Here is a 15035-nt window from a genome sequence, read left to right as displayed (position 1 = left end):
GTAAAAGTGGTAGAAACACAGAGAATGCAGTGACTTATCTTACGGAGGGAGTGGGTAGTTCACAAATATACAAGCAACCCAAAACTCCATTAGAACAAAACTAACCTTCCCAATGGTCATGCTTGTGTAAATATAATAGCCCAGACCAATCCAGAAACTTACTACTTTTTTCTCTTAAGGCTGCCCTGGATTTTAATGTTAACTTAATTGCCTTTGTATCAACAGAGTCAGGGGTTCCAAGAAAACTATCATTCTCCATACTTGCCTCATAGTATCCCACGTTGGCCTTCATAATTTCATAATTTATATACAGTCAACTTTAAATTAAAAACATTTCTAGGTTTCTTGCTTCACAGTAAGGAGTGTGAGAAAAGGAATAAATCCTTTTTCCAATACCAGTGAAGAATGCAAGTAAAAGGACCTGTGGTCTTAAAATGGATTAAATTAGTTGAAATAGCTTACCCTGGAAATGACTCATTTTTCCATTCCAACTAATATCATGAAAGACTGCTGGGATACCGTCCCCAAACACTTCTTCGTCTAAGTCGGTACCACTGTTTTCCTCCTTGTGAGCTTCAATTAGGCACACTCCTTCCTGAAATGATGGAATAAATGGCTTACTGGTTAAAAATCTTTCTTTACATCATTGACACTTAGAGAGGTACATATTTCTTCTGGAGAAGCAAATCATCAATCTCGGAAAAAGCATCCTGGTTAACGCAACCCTCCTCAAGTGCACAAGGGACTGTGTGTCTTCAAGGCACCTAGCCAGCTGTCAGAGACCAAGATGCCTGTGGCTTCCCCAGCTTTCCTACCACCTAGACAAAGTTTTGTTAAAGTGACTTTGAGCAGTTGACTAAAGAAGGAAAGAGTCATAGTAGAACTTGAGAGGGTTATGAATACTCTATCACTTAAAAGGTCATCAGACACCAGATTTTAAGTGGGAGTTCTTCCAAACACGTAATCATGAAAACTTTATACCATATATACAGGGCATAGGAAAGATGGAAAGAGTCTTAACCCATTCTCAAGGTTAGCATCATCCTCTAGGTTCATGACAGCCATGAACATATGTATAAAAGACCAAAAGATTTGTTAACAAATCTGGCATAGTATTTTACTAAAAAGAATGATACACTCTGATTAAGTAAAGTGTTTCCAAACAATGGAAGGCCGATTCACCAATATCAAATCTGTTAGTGTAAGATTTCACTACACTAAATTCACTATATGAACAGAATAAATTAATATATACATATCAGTATATGCTAAACAAAAGATTTTCTTTTTAAAAATTTAATAAAGGGGCACCTGGGTGGCTCAGTTGGTTAAGTGTCTGACTCGATCTCATGATCTCATGGTTTGTGAGATCGAGTCCCATATCAGGCCCTGCAGTGATATTGTGTACCCTGCTTGGGATTCTCTCTCTCTCTACCCTTCCCCCACTTGTGCGTTCTCTCTCTCTCAAAATAAATAAACACTTAAAAAATAATAATAATAAAAATAAAAATTTAATAGAGAAATTATGAGCAATTATAAGCATCTTATTTAAGATGGAAACATTAGAAATAATCTTACTAAAATTAAGAATAAGCATGGAAACCTGACCTCCCCAGCACTCCTCAATATTATGCTTCAGGTCCTCACCAATACAGCAAAATAAGAAAAAGGATCAAGAAGCATAAATATAAGAAAGTGAGCCAATTCTAGGCCTACCTGTGTTCAAAACTGAGAGGCCACTGGTGGGAGACTGGGCCAGGGCAGGGTGGGGCTGGGAGGGAGGAGAGGACAAGGTATTTCTCCCACTTCCTCTTGACCTCCTACAGCTTCTCTGGCAGCAGCTATGTCTCCTGCATGACTGACTCCTGCTCCCACCAGACAGGTGCACCATGCTTCCAGTGTCTTTGGGGTTACCCTGGTCCCCAAGGTCTACTAACACTGCCTCTTCCCTTTATCTCTTCAGTCTAGTGGTTGTGGCTTCCTGCTGTTATTGACCCCTGGGTTATCTCTGTGTTCCTGGTATGGTTTTTCATGGGCCCCCTTCACCTCTGTAACCACTTGCCTGTTTTAAAATCTTTTTGTAGTAAATATTCTTATTCTTCCGGTAAGACTGGCTATATGGAAAACTGTTGGTTTTTGTAAATTCCACAATTTTTTCTTAGAACACCCAAATGAATCAAATGAAAAATTATTAAAACCAATGTGAAAATTTAGTAAGCCAAGCAATACAAATTCAACAACAAAAATAAAGTTTATATATCAGAAATATTAGATCAGAAATTGTAATTGAAACGTTCATTCTAATAGCAACTAACTCATAAATACCTGGGAATAATACTAAAAAGAAATATGTAAGGAGGAAACATTTGCAAAGCATATATCTGACAAGAGATTAATATCTAAAATGAAGAACTCACAAAACTCAATAGCAAAAAAAAAAAATCTGATTAAAAAATGGGCAGAGGAACTGAATAGAAATTTTTCTAAAGAAAACATGCAGATGGCCAAGAGATACATGAAAATGTACTTAAAGTCACTAATTAAGGAAATGCAAAGTAAACCACAAGAAGATATCACCTCACATCTGTTAGAATGGCCATCAGCAAAAGAACAAGAGATAACAAGCACTGGCAAAGACATGGAAAGAAAACCATTGTCCACTGTTAATGAGAATGTAAATTGGGGCAGTCCCTATGATAAACAGTATGGGGGTTATTTAAACAATTAGAAATAGAACTACCACATTATCCAACAGTCCCACCTCTGGGTAAGTATCCAAAGGAAATGAAAACAGGACATTGAAAGGATATCTGCAGCCCCATGTTCATTGCAGTAGTATTTACAATACTGTCCCTCAACTGTCCCTCAACTGATGAATGGATAAAGAAAATGTGGTATACATATATAATAGAATATTATTCAGCCATGAGAAAAAAGTAAATCCCACCATTTGTGACAACACGATGGGCATGATGCTAAGTAAAATAAGCCAGAGACAAACACTGCACAGTATCGCTTACGTGTGGCATCTTTAAAAAAAAAAAAAAAAAAGTCAAACTCAAAGGAACAGAGTAGATAAATGATTGCCGGGGACTTGGGGGATGTGGAAATAGTGAGAATTTGGTAAAAGGATACAAACTCTCAGCTATAAGATGAATAAGTTCTGAGGATCTAATGTAAAACATGGTGACTATAACTGTGACACTACTGTATAATTAAAATTTGCTAAAAGACTAGAACTTAAATGTTTCCACCAAAAAGAATAAATAAACAAATATGCGAGGTGATGGGTATGTAAATGAACTAATGAGGAAAACTCTTTCACAATGTATACATATATCAAATTACCACCATGCACACTTTAAATATCTTTCAATTTCATCTGATAATTATACCTCAGTAAAGCTGAGGGGTGCCTGGGTGGCTCAGTCGGGTAAGCACCGACTTTGGCTCAGGTCATGATCTCATGGTTTGTAAGTTTGAGCCTTGCATCGGACTCTGTGCTGACAGCTCAGAGCCTAGACCTGCTTCAGATTCTGTCTCCCTCCCTGCTTGCCCCTTCTCACCTCATGCTGTCTCTCTCTCTCTCAAAAATAAACATTAAAAAAATTAAAAAATTAATAAGAAGACAAAAAAATTTAAAAAGTGAAGCTGAATTAGTCTTAAAAATGAAATATGTAAAAGTGACATAAAGCAAACTATAAAACTGCACTGCAGGACAGAAAAGTAAACCTAAATAAATAAAAGACAGATCATGTGCCTGAATGTGAAAAATTCAACAGTATAAAGAAGTGAATTCTTCTCCAATTCATCAATATAATTGGGGCAATCCCAATAGAATAGTTTGTAGGACTTCAAAATCAAATTCCAAAGTTGTCGATTCATACAAGTGTAGCCAAAAAGATTTTGAAACAGAAGAATGAAGACAGGGATTGGTCCTAACGGCTATAAAGGCATGCAATGAAGCCATAGTTATTAAAACAGTGTAGCAATGCCAACAGAATACTATAATTACAAAAAAAAAAAAAAAAAACCTGTCTAGAAAATCATGTGTGTATAACTATAGCAGAATTTGCAAATCAAAAACTGAAATGGGTGGGGAGGGCTGACTGGGTGGCTCAGTTGGTTAAGCTTCCAAATTTGGCGCAGGTCATGATCTCGCAGTTGGTGATTTGGAGCCCCACATCGGGCTCTATGCTCACAGCTCAGAGCCTGGAGCCTGCCTTAGATTCTTTCTTTCTCTCTCTGCCCCTCCCCCACTCGCACTCTGTCTCTCTCTCTCAAAAATAAATAAACATTAAACCAAACAAACAGAACTGGAAGATGGCAGCATAGGAGAATACTAGGCTCACCTCATCCCACTGATACCTTAGATTCCACCCACATCTGCCTAAATAACCCAGAAAACCACCAGAAGACTAGCAGAACAGACTCTCCGGAGCCAAGCATAGACAAGAGGCCCACGGAAGAGGGCAGGAAGGGCAGAGAGGTGGTGCATGCCACACGGACTGGCGGGAGGGAGCCAGGGCTGTGGAAGGCAGCCCACCCGGCAAGGCAGAGCCCCCGAGTCTGGCTTGCAAAAGCGGAGGGGCCAGACTGCATGAGTTCTGACAGCCAGCGGGACTTAACATCTGGAATATTATAAGTCAACAGCTCTGCTCAAAGAGCGGAAGGGTGAGAGGACCCCGGGAGGGACAGTTGTTGAGCCCTGTAAGACAGAGCTCAGCTCAGCAGGGGAACAAAGGCACTGGCAAGCCCATCTCCCTCTCCCACCCTCCAGCTGAAATCCCAAAGGGAACCAGTTCCCATCACCAAATTTACTTGCACCACGCAAACACCCAACACTGTGCTTCTGTGGATCCATCCCTCTGACGGGTCGGCCTCCCTCCCGGTGCTGCAGCCCCCCCCCCCCCCACCGAAGCGGACCACCGAAGACAAAGAGAGCTGAGTCTGCCCCTCACAGCCCTGTGCACCTGGTGGATCCACCCCGGCTAATATGCCAGATCCCATAGAAGCAGCACCCCAAGCCTGACAGTGTGCAAGTAGCCCATACAGGGGCCACACCACTCCACAGTGAGTCCTGCCCCTGGGAGAGGGGAAGATAAGGTATACACCAGTCTGACTGTGGCCCCAGCGGTGGGCTAAGGCAGACATCAGGCCTGACTGTGGACCCGCCCACCAACGCAGGTTACTCTAGACAGCACAGAGGAAGAGCCCTGCAGTTCCCTGCCACTCCAGGGACTATCCAAAATGATGAAATGGAAGAATTCTCCTCAAAAGAAACTCCAGGAAGTAGTGACAGCTAATGAACTGATCAAAAATGATTTAAGCAATATAACGGAACAAGAATTTAGAATAATAGTCATAAAATTAATCACTGGGCTTGAAAAAAGCATAGAGGACAGCAGGGAATCTATTGCTACAGAGATCAAGGGACTAAGAAATAGGCATGAGGAGCTAAAGAATGAGGTGCAAAATAAAATAGAGGCAGCCATAGCACTGACTGAAGAGGCAGAGGAGAGAAAAGGTGAATTAGAAGATAAAATTATGGAAAAAGGGGAAGCTGAGAAAAAGAGAGAAAAAAAAAAAATCCAGGAGTATGAGGGGAGAATTAGAGAACTAAGTGTTGCAATTAAACACAACAATATCCAAATCATAGGAATTCCAGAAGAGGAAGAATGAGAGAAAGGGGCTGAAGGGGTACTTGAACAAATCATAGCTGAGAACTTCCCTGATCTGGGGAAGGAAAAAGGCATTGAAATCTAAGAGGCACAAGTGCAAGTAGCCCAGACAGGGGCCACTTGAATTGATCTTCTGCACAACACTTCATAGTGAAACTGGCAAAATACAAGGATAAAGAGAAAATTCTGAAAGCAGCTAGGGATAAACAGGCTCTAACTTACAAAGGGAGACCCATAAGACTGGGGGCAGACCTATCTACTGAAACTTGATAGGCCAGAAAGGAATGGCAGGAAATCTTCAATGTGATGAACAGAAAAAATATGCAGCCAAGAATCCTTTATCCAGCACGTCTGTCATTCAGAATAGAAGGAGAGATAAAGGTCTTCCCAAACAAACAAAAACTGAAGGAATTCGTCACCACTAAACCAGCCCTACAAGAGATCCTAAGGGGGATTCTGTGAGTGAAATGTTGCAAGGACCACAAAGTACCAGAGGCATCACTACAAGCATGAAACCTACAGACATCACAGTGACTCTAAACCCATATCTTTCTATAATAACACTGAATGTAAATGGACTAAATGCGCCAACCAAAAGACATAGGGTATCAGAACGGATAAAAAAACAAGACCCATCTATTTGCTGTCTACAAGAAACTCATTTTAGACCTTCAGATTGAAAGTGAGGAGATGGAGATCTATCATGCTACTGGAACTCAAAAGAAAGCTGGAGTAGCCATACTTATATCAGACAAACTAGACTTTAAATTAAAGGCTGTAACAAGAGATGAAGAAGGGCATTATGCAATAATTACAGGGTCTATCCATTAGGAAGAGCTAACACTTATGAATGTCTATGTGCCGAATACAGGAGCCCCCAAATATATAAAACAATTAATCACAAACATAAGCAACCTTATTGATAAGAATGTGCTAATTGCAGGGGACTTTAATACTCCACTTACAACAATGGATAGATCATCTAGACACAGGATCAATAAAGAAACAAGGGCCCTGAATGATACATTGGATCAGATGGACTTGACAGATATATTTAGAACTCTGCATCCCAAAGCAACAGAATATACTTTCTTCTTGAGTGCACATGGAACATTCTCCAAGATAGATCACACCCTGGGTCACAAAACAGCCCTTCATAAGTATACAAGAATTGAGATCATACCATGCACACTTTCAGGCCACAATGCTATGAAACATGAAATCAACCACAGGAAAAAGTCTGAAAAACCTCCAAAAGCATGGAGGTTAAAGAACACCCTACTAAAGAATGAATGGGTTAACCAGGCAATTAGAGAAGAAATTAAAAAATATATGGAAACAAATGAAGATGAAAATACAACACTACAAATGCTTTGGGATGAAGCAAAGGCAGTCCTGAGAGGAAAATACATTGCAATCCAGGCCTATCTCAAGAAACAAGAAAAATCCCAAATACAAAATCTAACAGCACACCTAAAGGAAATAGAAGCAGAACAGCAAAGACAGCCTAAATCCAGCAGAAGAAGAGAAATAATAAAGATCAGAGCAGAAATAAACAATATAGAATCTAAAAAATTGTAGAGCAGATCAATGAAACCAAGAGTTGGTTTTTTGAAAAAATAAAATTGATAAACCTCTAGACAGGCTTCTCAAAAAGAAAAGGAAGATGACCTAAATAGATAAATTCATGAATGAAAATGGAATTATTACAACCAATCCCTCAGAAGTACAAGCAATTATCAGCAAACTGGACAACCTGGAAGAAATGGACAAATTCCTAAACACCCACATGCTTCCAAAACTCAATTAGGAGGAAATAGAAAGCTTGAACAGACCCATAATCAGAGAAGAAATTGAATCAGTTATCAAAAATATTCCCAACAGATAAGAGTCCAGGACCAGATGGCTTCCCAGGGGAATTCTACCAGACGTTTAAAGCAGAAATAATACCTATCCTTCTCAAGCTGTTCCAAAAAATAGAAAGGGAAGGAAAACTTCTACACTCATTCTATGAAGCCAGCATTATTTTGATTCCTAAACCAGAGACCCAGCAAAAAAAAAGAGAACTATAGGACAATATCCCTGATGAATATGGATGCAAAAATTCTCAATAAAATACTAGCAAATAGAATTCAACAGCATATAAAAAGAATTACACACTATGATCAAGTGGGATTCATTCCTGGGCTGCAGGGCTGGTTCAACATTAGCAAATCAATCAATGTGATGCATCACATTAATCAAAGAAAAGATAAGAACCATATGATCCTGTCAATCAATGCAGAAAAAGCATTTGATAAAATTCAGCATCCTTTCTTAATAAAAACCCTCAAGAAAGTCAGGATAGAAGGAACATACTTAAACATCATAAAAGCCATTTATGGAAAGTCCACAGCTAATATCATCCTCAATGGGGAAAAACTGAGAGCTTTCTCCCTGAGATCAGGAACATGACAGGGATGTCCACTCTCAACGCTGTGTTGGAAGTTCTAGCATCAGCAGTCAGACAAAAAAAGGAAACCAAAGCCATCAAAATTGGCAAAGATGAAGTCAAGCTTTCACTTTTTGCAGATGACATGATATTGTACATGGAACACCTGACAGACTCTACCAAAAGTCTACTAGAACTGATACATGAATTCAGCAACGTTGCAGGATACAAAATCAATGTTCAAAAATCAGTTGCATTCTTATACACTAATAATGAACCAACAGAAAGACAAATAAAGAAACTGATCCCATTCACAATTGCACCAAGAAGCATAAAATACCTAGGAATAAACCTAACCAAAGATGTAAAAGATCTGTATATACTATAGCTTTCTATACACTATAGAAAGCTTACAACGGAAACTGAAGAAGATATAAAGAAATGGAAAAACATTCCGTGCTCATGGATTGGAAGAATAAATATTGTTAAAAGTCAATACTACCCAAAGCTATCTACACATCTAATACAATCCCAATCAAAATTGCACCAGCATTCTTCTCGAAGCTAGAACAAGCAATCCTAAAATTTGTATGGAACCACAAAAGACCCCGAATAGCCAAAGTAATTTTGAAGAAGAAGACCAAAGCAGGAGGCATCACAATCCGAGACTTTAGCCTCTGCTACAAAGCTGTCATCATCAAGACAGCATGGTATTGACACAAAAACAGACACACAGACCAATGGAATAGAATAGAGATTCCAGAATTGGGTTCACAAAAGTATGGCCCACTAATCTTTGACAAAGCAGGAAAGAATATCCAATGGAAAAAAGTCTCTTTAACAAATGGTGATGGGAGAACTGGACAGCAACATGCAGAAGAATGAAACTAGACCACTTTCTTACACCACTCACAAAAATAAACTCCAAATGGATGAAGGACCTGAATGTGAGACAGGAAACCATCAAAACCCTAGAGGAGAAAGCAGGCAAAAACCTCTCTGACCTCAGCTGCAGCAATTTCTTACTTGACACATCTCCAAAGGCAAGGGACTTAAAAGCAAAAATGAACTATGGGGCCTCATGAAGATAAAAAGCTTCTGCACAGCAAAGGAAACAATCAACAAAACTAAAAGGCAACCAATGGAATGGGAAAGAAATATTTGCAAATAACATATCAGACAAAGGGCTAGCATCCAAAATCTATAAATAACTCACCAAACTCCACACCCAAAAAACAAATAATCCAGTGAAGAAATGGGCAGAAAACATGAATAGACACTTCTCTAAAGAAGACATCCAGATGGCCAAGAGGCACATGAGAAGATGCTCAACGTCGCTCCTCATCAGGGAAATACAAATCAAAACCACACTCAGATATCACCTCACGCCAGTCAGAGTGGCTAAAATCAGGAGACTATAGATGCTGGAGAGGATGTGGAGAAACGGGAACCCTCTTGCACTGTTGGTGGGAATGCAAACTGGTGCAGCCTCTCTGGAAAATAGTGTGGAGGTTCCTCAAAAATTAAAAATAGATCTACCCTATGACCCAGCAATAGCACTGCTAGGAATTTTCCCAAGAGATGCAGGAGTGCTGATGCATAGGGGCACTTGTACCCCAATGTTTATAGCAGCACTCTCAACAATAGCCAAATTATGGAAAGAGCCTAAATGTCCATCAACTGATGAATGGATAAAGAAATCGTGGGGGCGCCTGAGTGGCTCAGTCGGTTAAGCGGCCAACTTTGGCTCAGGTCATGATCTCGCGGTCCGTGAGTTCGAGCCCTGCGTTGGGCTCTGTGCTGACAGCTCAGAGCCTGGAGCCTGTTTCAGATTCTGTGTCTCCTTCTCTCTGACCCTCCCCCATTCATGCTCTGTCTCTCTCTGTCTCAAAAATAAAAAAGAAAAAAAGAAATTGTGGTTTATATACACAATGGAATACTATGTGGCAATGAGAAAGAATGAGATATGACCTTTTGTAGCAATGTGGATGGAACTGGATAGTGTTATGCTAAGTGAAATAAGTCATACAGAGAAAGACAGATACCATATGTTTTCACTGTTATGTGGATCCTGAGAAACTTAATAGAAGACCATGGGGGAGGGGAAGGAGGAAAAAAAATGTTAGAGAGGGAGGAAGCCAAACCATAAGAGACTCTTAAAAACTGAGAACAAACTGAGGGTTGATGGAGGGGTGGGAGGGTGGGGAGGGTGGGTAATGGGTATTGAGGAGGGCACCTGTTGGGATGAGCACTGGGTGTTGTATGGAAACCAATTTGACAATAAATTTCATATTAAAAAAACAGGCAAACGAACAAAAGGAAACAAACAAAAAAACTGGAATTAGAACAATTGACTACTCCTTTAGGAAAAGATAAAATTAGATCATTGCCTCAGATCCTATGTAAAAATTCCACTTATAATCACAAAAATGGACACTCAGATCAATGGAACAGAATAGAGAACCCAGAAATGGACCCACAAACATATGGCCAACTAATCTTTGACAAAGCAGGAAAGAATATCCAATGGAATAAAGACAGTCTCTTCAGCAAGTGGTGCTGGGAAAACTGGACAGCAATATGCAGAAAAATGAACCTGGACCACTTTCTTATACCACACACAAAAATAAACTCAAAATGGATGAAAGACCTAAATGTATGACAGGAAGCCATCAAAATCCTCAAGGAGAAAGCAGGCAAAAACCTCTTTGATCTTGGCTGCAGCAACTTCTTATTCAACACATTTCCAGAGGCAAGGGAAGCAAAAGCAAAAATGAACTATGGGGGCCACACCAAAATAAAAATCTTCTGCACAGCAAAGAAAATAATCAGCAAAACTAAAAGGCAACTGACAGAATGGGAGAAGATATTTGCAAATGACATATCAGATAAAGGGTTAGTATCCAAAATCTATAAAGAACTTATCAAACTCAACACACAAAAAACAAATAATCCAGTGAAGAAATTGGCAAAACAAATGAATAGACACTTCTCCAAAGAAGACATCCAAATGGCTAACCAACACATGAAAAAATCTCAACATCGCTCATCATCAGGGAAATACAAATCAAAACCAAATGAGACACCAACTCACACTAGTCAGAAGGGCTAACATTAACAACTCAGGCAACAACAGATGTTGGCGAGGATGCGGAGAGAGAGGATCTCTATTTCACTGTTAGTGGGAATGCAAACTGGTGCAGCCACTCTGGAAAACAGTATGGAGGTTCCTCAAAAAATGAAAAATAGAACTACCCGATGACCCAGCAATTGCACTACTAATTATTTATCCATGGGATACAGGTGTACTGTTTCGAAGGGGCACATGCACCCCAATGTTTAGAGCAGCACTATCAACAATAGCCAAAGTATGGAAAGAGCCCAAATGTCCATTGATGGATGAATGGATAAAGAAGATGTGGTATATATATACAATGGAGTATTACATGGCAATCAAAAAGAATGAAATCTTGCCATTTGAAACTACGTGGATGGAACTGGAAGGTATTATGCTAAGTGAAATTAGTCAGTCAGAGAAAGACAAAAATCATATGCCTTCACTCATATGAGGACTTTAAGAGACAAAACAGATGAACATAAGGGAAGGGAAACAAAAATAATATAAAAACAGGGAGGGGGACAAAACAGAGGAGACTCATAAATATGGAGAACAAACAGAGGGTTACTGGAGGGATTGTGGGAGGGGCTAAATGGGTGAGGGGCACTTAAAAATACAAAATAAAATTAAAAATAGAAAAAAAAATTTTAAAAACAACAACAAAAAAAACACACACAGAGGATTAATTTTATTTGGATGGGTAAGATTCCTAATTGACATACAAAATCCAGAAGCCACAAAAGAAAAGACTGACCAAACTGAATTTGTAAAATTTTAAATTCTATATTAGTAAAAGATACCATATATAATATTAAAGAGGAGAAAGAGACAGAAAATACTCTCAACATATACAACAAATGATTGCCTTTACAATATTTAAAGTGCTCCTACAGTCAATAAGAAAAATATCAGGGCATCTGGGTGGCTCAATGGTTAAGCATCTGACTTCAGCTCAGGTCATGATCTTAGGGTTCACATGTTGGAGCCCTACATCAGGGCTCTCTGCTGTCAGCACAGAATTTACTTTGGATCTTCTGTCTCCCTTTCTCTCTGCCCCTTCCTTCAGCGTGCTCTCACTGTGTCTCCAAAATAAACATTAAAAAAATATATCAACAATCCAACAGAAAAATTGGCAAAATATATGAACAATCAGTTCACAAAAATAATGTACAAATATTCAATAAACATAAAAAATATTTTGTTTCATTAGTGATCAGGGAAATACATACCAAAGCAGCCATAGAAATTGTATTTATTTTCTTTAGATTAATAAACATTTAAAACATTGATAACAGGAATTGTGGAGAGGATACAAAGAAATATGCATTATTATATACTATTCATAGAGGTAAAAATTGGTGAAGCACTTTTGAAAGGTAATTATTAACATCTACAAAACTTTGTAAATGAACACACCCTTAGACCCAACAATTTCACTTCTAAGTTTCTAATCTAAATAAATCTTCTCATGTGCACTAAAAAAATGTTCACTACAGCACTGTTTGTAAAAACAATTTTTTGTGAGAAATAAACTAAATGTTCATAGGGAGTGATGAAAACTTTATGTCACAGTCATAAAATGGACTATATCTACATGTATCAACATGAGTAAATGTCTGACACATATACTTAAGTGAAAATAAAGTAAAAAATAGACAATATGTTGCATGAAGAATGACTTCTTTCTTTTAAGATATAGATGTGTATATACACATATGCATACATACATATACATGTGTGTAAAGGTAGAGAAGGAAGATGGGAAGTATAAACAATGAATTGTTACCAGTGAGCCCCCTGAAGTGGGGTAGAATCTGGCAGGACTGAGAGCAAGGGGAAAAGAGAGGGGCTTTGACATTACATCCTAAATGTTTCTTTATTGTTTGACACTTTCACAATGAGGAAAATTAATAAAATGTAAGACATACTAGTTAAAATCACATAAGTGATTTTTAGTTCTTACAGAATCTCTTTCTCCTGCTGCATCAGAACTGAGGTATAATAGTGAAAGACTTTGGACTTGGAGCCAGTCGTAGGTGGGAGCTGTGTAAGAGCAGAGACAACCCTGGCCTTGGTCACACAGTAGATGCTCAATCAACACCTGGATTAGGGGCTCCTGGGTGGCTCAGTCCATTAAGCTTCTGACACTTGATTTCAGCTCAGGTCATGATCTCACAGTTCCTGGGATCAAGGCCTGCATCAGGCTCTGAGCTGACAGTGTGGAACCTGCTTGGGATTCTCTCTCTCCCTCTTGCTGCCCCTCCCCACCTCCTTCTCTCTCTCAAAATAAATAAGTTGTTTCTTTTTTTAAACAGCTGGGTTAGGATTCCACCTGCATCAGGGGAGCCACAGCTGTCAAGTGCTTGTTACGTGCCAGACAGTATTCTAAGTGCTTTACACAACTCAGTGTCACACCCATGCCGCCATTGAAGAAAACAAGGTCCAGAAGCGATGTCAACAAGTAGTAGTAGCAAAGAGCCAAGTAGGCAGGTCTGGTTCCAGAGTCTAGGCTCAACAAATACTATATACTGCCTGTCTCCTGAGGAGCTTACACTCACACATGCTTTATTGATACCATGCCTAGATTTCATCCTAACTCTAGACTGGGCAGGAGTCACAAGACAGGCAACTTTACAATTTCTTGGGTAATCTGCTCCTTCTGAGAAGTGATGTATTGCTAGGCCCTGAAAGAGATCAAGGCTAAGCGCAGTGGATAGGAGCAAATGGCTTCAGTTGGCTTAGGACTTTAAGCAGAGGAGAGTTCTACATGCTGGGTGGACTTCTACAATAATTCTTCTGGGTTTACAGAAAAGCCTTCACTTCCCTGTAGGGACAAAGCAGCACCCAGGCCCAGAGATTACAGAAAAAAAACAGTTATTTTTACCTACTTCAAATGCACTACCTTATTACCAATTAAATTAATTGCACTTGAAGGAAAACTAATGATAGCTAACATTTTGGAAAGTTTACTGTGTGGACAGTATTATTTTAAAAGCTTATAACTATAATCAAATTATATCCTATGAAATGGTTATTATCATTATCCTACTTTTACACTGAAAAAATTGAATACCAAAAAATTAATACCAATACCAACTTAAATCCATAATTAAAACAATGTATTCATATCTATCAAATCTACTAATTCCACCCCAACCCCAGGCTCCCAAATATCACCCAGTAGGTACCCGCATACTAGTCCTCAGGGCATTTTCCAGTATTGTCCTCAGAGAAACCTCTTTGACCTTTGCTGGCAGTATGGCTTCAAGCAGGTCACACAGTCCTTCTAGGCTTCCATTCCCTTTCTGTGAATAGGTATAAATAATCCTGATAGGTTGGTGTTAGGGTTAAATGAGACATATTTGGACACTGCTCTAGCTCATTTGCCTTGGGACCAATGCATAAAATGAATTTATTAGTTTGTTCATTCAAGATAACCAACAATAGCCCTCTTCAGTAGTAACAACTTTCTCACTCCTTATCCTGGGTTAGAGTTTAATTGACAGCCTGTGACTTCCCAATACCTAGTTCAGTGCCTGGAATGTAGTAGGGGCCTTATAGTCATAATGTACTAGAATAATAATAGCTATATTATTGTCTATCATGTACCTGCCATTGTAATAGGCACTATATATTTACAAACTCTCTCTCTCACACACACACACACACACACACACATGAAATCCTTCTTGTCACCCTATAGAAGGGTATTAGTGATAGCCCTTATATTGTTCACTAGGTCTTATAGCTCTCCAACGTAGGATCTCCGTTCCTGACCCCCTTGTGATTAGATGGTAGTGACTGT

At 39.1% G+C, this 15035-nt stretch overlaps 1 protein-coding gene across 1 annotated transcript in view; it reads right to left on the bottom strand.

Annotated features, from left to right (window-relative positions):
- Positions 1-460: 460 nt before the first annotated feature.
- The window catches only part of ARL6IP6 (ADP ribosylation factor like GTPase 6 interacting protein 6), an 86685-nt gene continuing 72110 nt past the window's right edge, over positions 461-15035 (bottom strand). Inside the window, exon 4 of the mRNA XM_053215088.1 lies at positions 461-595. Within this exon, the coding sequence (XP_053071063.1) occupies positions 580-595 (16 nt within the window). The 3' untranslated portion in view covers positions 461-579. The remainder of the gene's footprint in view (positions 596-15035) is intronic.

Source organism: Acinonyx jubatus, chromosome C1, assembly GCF_027475565.1.
Source record: "Acinonyx jubatus isolate Ajub_Pintada_27869175 chromosome C1, VMU_Ajub_asm_v1.0, whole genome shotgun sequence".
NCBI classification, from domain to species: domain Eukaryota; kingdom Metazoa; phylum Chordata; class Mammalia; order Carnivora; family Felidae; genus Acinonyx; species Acinonyx jubatus.
This window is presented reverse-complemented; position numbering and strand designations above follow the sequence as displayed.